General features: G+C 34.4%; 1 protein-coding gene across 1 annotated transcript in view; it reads right to left on the bottom strand.

Annotated features, from left to right (window-relative positions):
• Positions 1 to 2,457: 2,457 nt before the first annotated feature.
• Positions 2,458 to 8,280, bottom strand: part of LOC135221627 (pyruvate dehydrogenase phosphatase regulatory subunit, mitochondrial-like) — a 128,107-nt gene continuing 122,284 nt past the window's right edge. The window contains exon 17 of the mRNA XM_064259294.1: positions 2,458 to 5,289. Coding sequence (XP_064115364.1) covers positions 5,092 to 5,289 — 198 coding nt within the window. The 3' untranslated portion in view covers positions 2,458 to 5,091. The remainder of the gene's footprint in view (positions 5,290 to 8,280) is intronic.

Below are 8,280 nucleotides of genomic sequence, written 5' to 3'. Positions count from 1 at the left end.
CACCAAGGGTGTCAATCAGCTAAGTATATATCTGCCTGGTAAGTCGCATGTATAAAAATGATATTGTTAAGATACAATAAAGTTTTATACATACTTACCTGGCAGATATATACGATTAAGGGCCCACCCAGCCTCCCCTCAGGAGACAGGTGTAAGAGAAAATCTGGCTCAGAAAACGGGAATGGTTGGGATTCCGCCACCCAGCGGCGGGAATGGTAGATCACCTGACCTACCGGTAGCGTGTGCCGCGAGTTTTGAATTCTGTCGGGACGACGGAGTCTATAGCTAAGTATATATCTGCCAGGTAAGTATGTATAAAACTTTATTGTATCTTAACAATATCATTTTGTCTTTAACATAGTATACTGGTTCTTTCAGCCTAGACCAGACCATGACAGGATCTCCCAGTTGGGGAAAAAACCAACCAGTTGCCAATGGGGAATCAGAGGAATTTATTTCTGGTGATTGGAAATTCATTTCTCGATATAATGTGGTTCGGATCCCATAATAAGCTGTAGGTCCCGTTGCTAAATAACCAATTTAAGACCTAAATGAAAAATCTAATCTTTTGGACCAGCCATAGGTGAAAGCTTGTTCTAATCTTTCAGGCTCCCAGTGGTGGGGTCTGGTTAAACTAAGATATAATTAATTAATTAGTTACAAACCTGAAGCTCTTTACATTAACAGTCCACTTCAGCCACCTCACTTTGGCACTGGGGCCAGAAGGCAAAGTGGAGTGCATACCAACAGGTTGCCGGGGCTTCCTTCGGAAAGTTGACTGGCTATACCAGCTCCCATTTGCCGCAAACTAAATCCCTGTGTAAAGAACTTCAGGCTTGTATGTCAAGAAAAATACAAATTACTTAGTACTTTTAAAAGTACCAAAATTTTTCTTTGTATTTTTCCTAGGTATACAAATCAGTCTTTCATATACACTGGAACCTTAACACACGAATTTAATTTGTTCCGTTACCATCGTTGTATATCAAAACAGTTGTATCTCAAAGCATTAATGTAATATGTATTAATCCGTTCTAGCGCTATGAAACCACACCTAAACACAGCTAAATTACATATAATATACACAAATTTTCATACAACCAAATAAAGACGAAGTAATAACACACATAATGATAAAATAACATAGCAATGTGATAAATGATTATAAATGTTAATAAAATCAATTAAAAAAAAAAGGAATTTTACTTACCACAACGAAAGATGACGTGAGGCCAGCAGGGGGAGGAGGGAGGGAAGGGTGGCAGGGAACGATTTGTTCTCTTTTTATTTACGTATGTACACTAATAACTATGTAATAAACACAAATGAAATAACATTGCTAAACCAATTTTTATTTAATCAGTTCGTAGTTTAGAAATAATGGTGATGCCTTTGGAAGGTTTTTATAGCTTCCTTCTGCTTGATGATCGTGGATATTGTAGAAGGATTTCGACCATACTCGTTTGCCAAATCGACGATACGAACGCCACGTTCATGCTTTGCTATAATTTCATGTTTTGCTTCCATCGAAATAATTTTCTTGGGATTTTTCTTATCACCTGCTTTGTCTTTAGCTTTGAGAGACATGGTTAATAATAAAATAGACAAAATAACACGAAAAATAGGCGCAAATACAACGAACTAAACAACGACATGTTAACATGCAGCACCAACAAACAAACAGACTGAACGCCATTTATCGGTCGCCTATACAACTAACACTCATCGCAAAATCGTATCTCAAATATTTCGTTGTATATCAAAGCTTATATTTTCGCAAATTTTCTGTTGTATCTCAAAACATTCGTATATTAGGGCAATCGTATGTCAAGGTTCCAGTGTACTTGAACCCACCTTAACTGCCTTGCTGTTTCTGTGGCCAAAGTAATATTGGCTGGTGTTGCCCTCCTTAACAAGTTTAGTGACCAATTCCAATTAGCATTGAAGGATACTTTTATATAAAAGACTAGATTTTTTATTTAGGTAAACTGAAAATTACTTTTAGAATTTATTTTTTGGGAGCATACAGAATGAAACCAGCATAATTCACAGCATAACATAATCTGTTTAAGTGATGACACCATTATGTGAAACAAGGCCTAAAAGTGCCAGCAGAAACTTTTGCATCACAATACAGTAGTACAAAATATACAAAATACTGTACAGTGTGCTGTTCTGAGACACCTGAAGTGTTCCATTAAGGCGAACTCTGTTTGGTGTGACATCAGAAGCGGAGAAAAAGCGGATAAGGTCATGTCTTTTCCCGCCTCTGACGTCACATCGAACAAAGTTTGTCGGACAAAGCTCCACCGTGTGGATGGGGCTTTAGACCCGAGACTACGTCCTCAATATTACAATTACTTTGACTTTAAAACAGCTATTGCTCATCCTACTTGCTTTTGCAGAAATGTCCTTTACACTGGTTGGAAATTAAGAAATGAAGGAAGTAAAATTCAGTAAGATTAATTGCATTTAATAAAGTAACAGTCAATATCATTACATAGTAATGTTTATTACTCATCTATAGCAGATCAAGTAAACAGCCAGTATGAAAAAACCTATTTGTAAAATGGCTTCTGTGTATAGTAGTATAAGTGTTGATATAGTCTAGTTAACAAGGAAAACAGTTCAAGAGCTATTCATCAGCTTCCTTAAATAAACAGGTACTATATCTTGCACTATAAACATTAACTTCACAGCCAAATAATGGAAGAGATGTGATGTATGATGCATATACTGTACAGGACTGCAAAATGTTACCCTAATAAACCCTGAAACATCCTGGCAACAGTGACTAAATATGGTTTTGCTTTGACAGTGAGGTGTTCTGGTGTTGTGTCTGTAATTTTGGGGTGGATAAAAGTCCTTGTTGATGCCAATAATCTTCCTAGGTATGAAGATACATCACTCGGTTGTATTCCACACAGGGAAGATTAAATAATGCTCAACAGTTTTGTTTGTTAATGGATCTGTTGTATTGTTTATTAAGGGGGAAAGGTTTTGACAATGTGTTTACCCAAGAAAGGACAAAAACCTAACAGTAGCAATAATTTTAGTGTGAACTAAAAACATAACAGTATTATAGTAGTATAGTAAAATAAAAATGGTAGCTAAGCGATTGAATTACAAACATGTCAAATGAGGTAATCTATGTACATGAAAACCAACATAACAGTAAATGCATTTTAACAAATGTACATTGTATGATAGTTAATGTATAACATGATCAAACCCTGTACCAATGTCTCAATATCAAATAAAAGGATGTAATGTATATAAACCAGGAGATAAATTGAAATATTTTCTTTTTCTCTGAAATATGCATGCAGATTGTAACAATTCTTTCAATGAAACCTGTGCTTTTTGCAAAGTCTTTCATCACAGCCAGTCAGTTGGTAAATTCCACATTTATATTTATGATTCAAAATTAGTTTTTTGAATGACTTCACAACTTGTCCTATATAGAAACTTCCACACTTGCATGTTACCTTGTAAATAATTCCTTTATTGCTTTCTTGACTATTACAAATAAAAGTTTTACCAATGGTTTAGTGATTTTATAATTTTCAGTCAAGTCTTCTATTTTGATAAAATGAACATTGTTAAATGACCATGAACATATAAACAACTGATGTGTAACTCACTTATGTGTGTAAATGCACAATTTCAAAAATGAACAAGAGAGATATTTGGGAGTATACATAATATGATAAACATATTTAGTACTGTAAATGCCAACTTCCCTATTTTGTAGTACTATTAAAACTCAAAAAGAAGGCCAACCACTAAGACCTATTATAAGCACTATTGGCTCACTTAAGTGTCTTAAATTAAACTCTAAATTCCTTATAACTTCTCTGCAGCCACTTCTAGGCAAAATATCTGACACTAAAGTTGAAAGCAATTCAGTTTGTAAACAGGTTGGTCAAGAAAATCCCAAATGATGAAACATTAAGTTTTAATGTAAAAAATTTATTCATTTATGTACTTTTCAATGTTTTAGACTTTTTAAACAGTGAACCAGTTTCTAGCTGGTGCACTAAGATTTATCCTATTGTTAAGACTGAAGGTTTTGTTCCGCATATGAACACATGTATTTACGGTGATGTTGGTTTTTTTGCGTGGAAATATTAACTTGTTTGAAATTGCTCAACTACCATTTTTATTTTCTTGTACTTTTTTTACCACTATGTATAGTATATGTCTAGTTTTAAACTACTAGTTTTTGGATAACAATATTTAATATGTTTTAGTAGATTTTAGACTTTTCTTGGGTAAACTACTTGTTTTGACAAATCTTTTCTATCCTTTACAAATTTTCCAAGACAAAAATGTTGAGCATTTTTAACAATTTACATTTTCCCCATTTGAATACAATTGAGTCCTTGTTGATACATACTAGCATATGTAAACAAACTGTTGTTAAAGTAATTAATAGACATTTCAGTGTATACTTATCATAAAACAGCTATCAGAAATACTCATGAACTTACATGTAATTTGGTATATCACTGCAGTGTAATATTATAGGGGTTCTAAGATTGTCAGTGAATGCTGATGACAGGCACAATGTGGGAAAATGTTGAGAAAAATCACATACTAGTACTGTTTACTGAATGTCTGGTTTCTGGCTGTCTACATAAATCTTTGATTTTTGTGACTTACAATAGTAACCATATTTACAGAGCCTGATTCTTAAAAGACAGTATTTCAATAAATAAAGTTCTACATACAGTTTTAAGTACGTCATATATACAATATAGACAAAACACTATAAACATGTAACTACTCAATGGTCAATACAGTCCTCAAAATTTGTGCTGAAAAAGTTTCAAATCCATCAGATCTTAAAAAAGCTGCAAGATTAAACAATCTGATATTCCTGTAAAGTCTTAAAAAAGCTGGAGTTCTATATAGCTGTATTATTACTATTTTACTTCAAACACATACATATTTATGTGTGTTCTAAACTCTGAATTAACTATATTTCTGTGAGTACACTATTTGAAAAACACTAAAAGTCAGCATCACAGAGACTGAATTGCAAGGCAAGTATTGTATAGTGTGTTCTTTCTCAAATCAGGTAATGAATTAAATTTGTGTTGCACGATATCGATCTTCTTGTGGTTCTGGGAACTTAGTCGGAAGACTTGGAGAACGCAGACTGACACTGGCTGAGTATCGAACACCAGCAATGTCAACTTCGTAGTGGCCAGACATGACATAGTCAGGTGTTACAAAAGTCATTTTACCATTTTCATCATAGTTTCTTATGAAACCAAGACAAACCTGTTAAAGAGACAAAAGTTAATGATATCTATAAACTCCATGTGTACCTGTCAATTAGACATACAAAATGTTCCAACCAAACAAAATACAGTGTAGACATGTTAATAATATACATAATAATTATGTTAGTGCAGAGTTAAAATATCAATTGTTTATACACAGAACTGGTCTTAACGTAGGGGAATTTCTCTAGCGCCTACTGGAGTCTGGTTAAAATAGCGCAAGGATTTTGGTGGCAACGGGAGACATACAATAGGGGTGGAGGAGGCAGGCACAGCCCAACCCAACTTACCCCACAGTTTCTCTTTACCACTTAAATAACAAGACAGCGCTACTGCCTTTCTAGCCAAGAAGCTGGTTGTTTAGCTCTCCCTGCTCATATTACACTTTGGCATTATGGCTTTCCATTCTCTTTTTGTTTGTGTCTTTTTCTGAGTGATACTGTGATAGTAGTTGTGCATATTTTGCATTCAAAGATATGCAAACCCATAAATTATCTAAGCAATCCAGGCCTCAGAGAAGATGCCCGGGGGTTGGTAACAACCCTTGTTCTTGATATTTGGCCACCTTGGATACAAACCCACATTCCATTTGTAGCAGGTGCAGATCTGACAATTGTAACGTAAGTAATCCTTGTTCCAAGTGTCATAATTGGTCTCTTGAGCAATGGAAGAATTTTCGTAAAAAGAGGAGATAAGAGGAAATCGGCGGCTCCATCTTGGTTTGGCTCTGCAAACCCCCATAGGGGCCAACACTTCAATTAAGTATTGCTCAATCTCTTCCTTGCCAAAATCTCCTGTCAATACATTGTGAGGTACTGCTCAGTCACTGGGACCGACCCTCAGGGCATCCTTGGTTCAAAAAAATAAATTTATGCAATGCACCGAGTACTCTGAAGAACTTTATGGCATTGTTAGAACTATAATTACAAATGCATGTCAGACATTGCAAGCTTTCCAACCATATGTATTGAGCTCTGTATTTGCATAAGGAATAGTTAACCATTTTTCAGGTGTGAGAAAACACATCTGTTTCTCCCTTTTGGCAAATGCTACTTAAACACTCGCAAGAGTTCTCTTAACCTGTCACGGATTTTGTGGCAATAAATCAGAATAGATGTTGACTCTACCTAATAGGAATCAAGGGGGAACCGCAATATGTATATGTTAAAGACATAAAACAAGGAAAAATATATGAGAAATATAGTAACTCAGAATGTGAACTAATAGCGGTAGAATTTGAATCTGAAAAATTATTGAACATAGTAATATATAGACCCCCTAATACTAAAGATTGTTTGTTTGTTTTTGTTTGTATGGTGTTTTTACGTTGCATGGAACCAGTGGTTATTCAGCTACGGAACCAATGGCTTTATGTGACTTCTGAACCATGTTGAGAGTGAACTTCTATCCAGAAATACACATTTCTCACTCCTCAATGGAATGGTTGAGAATCGAAACCGCGACCACTGAGGTGAGAAGCAAACACCAAACCACCCACGCCACTGAGGCGCTTCCTAATACTAAAGAGTTTGACACAATAATAGAAAAATTGGATGATAAATGTAGAAATCACAAAGACTGGACTATTCTCCTATCCGGAGTCTTTAACTTAACTTTTGTAGATTGGAAAGAACGAATAGGACATTGTGGTTTTATTTATACGTATAAAAAAAGAGAGTACTAATAGTAGTGCAGAAGATAAGAGGCAATTAAAAAAGGTATTAGATATGTGCTACTAGAATACGTACAACATTCAACAAATAAATCACCTGCCAACAAATAAATCACCTGCCAACAAGAAAGGAAAATATTTTAGACCCAGTATTTGTGAACGAAGTGAATTGTGTTCAGGAAATAATAGTTTATAATGCGAGTATTTCAGACCATAATGACACAGAACTAACAGTCCATTCCAAAGCAAGTGAAAACAAAGATAAGCAAGAGATGAAAAAGTGGGGAGAATATGGAAAATACAATTTCTACAGTAAAAATATAAAATGGTCAGAAATAAATGAAGAATTAAACAAAGATTGGGAAAACATATTCGTAAGTGATGATATATGTACAGGTATATACGGATATATTATATAAAATAAGAGAAAATTGTGGATAAATATATACCGAAGAAGAAAAGTAAACATCAGTCATGTGAAACAAGAGACAGAAGGATCTTGTTCCAGAAAATCAGAAAGTGGAAAAAAGGTCTTGCAAAAGAAAAGAATGCATGAAAAGTGCTAGAACTAAAAAGTAAGATAGAAAATGCAGAGCAAAAGATTATACAATCAAATGAAAATGAAAATGAAAAATGGGACTTTGAAGAAAAAAACCCCCTAGTAAATATCAAGCAAAACCCCAAACTACTATATTCAAATGCGAAAAAGATGAATAAAAGAAGAATAGAAATAGGCCCTCTAAGAATTGAAGGGAGATAACGAATGAAAAAAAAGTTAATATGCAACATTAGCAGAAAGATATAAGGGAGAATTTACCCCTAGAATTGATAATGAAGATAATGATACAGAAATAAGGCATGAAAATAGTGAATATTTATCAAACATAGATATTAATGAAGCCGATATTGTGCAGGCTATTTATGAAATTAAAAATGGATCAGCAGCTGAGCCTGATGGTGTCCCTGCTATTTTGTTAAAGAATATAAAAAAAAACATTATTTAATATAATGGAGCAAGGAACACCTGCATACATACTTGTACTGATTGATTATTCTTTGATAATGAATTTTAAACGTTACTACAGGTATGCATTTAAATGCTTAATTAAAATGTTGCATTTGAAATACAGTATCACATTATATCCTTGTGGCACTCATCCTCCTTTACGATTATAACTCCTACTTTCTTTGGTCAGACTCCTACCTACTTTTTTTCCACAGGTTGCTAGGAGGCCTGAGTAAGGCAGCAGACAGAAGAGCATTGTGTGAGAGCACTACAGTGGTACCTTGAGATACAAAAGGCTCAACTTATGAAAA

The sequence above is a fragment of the Macrobrachium nipponense genome, chromosome 3, assembly GCF_015104395.2.
Source record: "Macrobrachium nipponense isolate FS-2020 chromosome 3, ASM1510439v2, whole genome shotgun sequence".
NCBI lineage: Eukaryota > Metazoa > Arthropoda > Malacostraca > Decapoda > Palaemonidae > Macrobrachium > Macrobrachium nipponense.
This window is presented reverse-complemented; position numbering and strand designations above follow the sequence as displayed.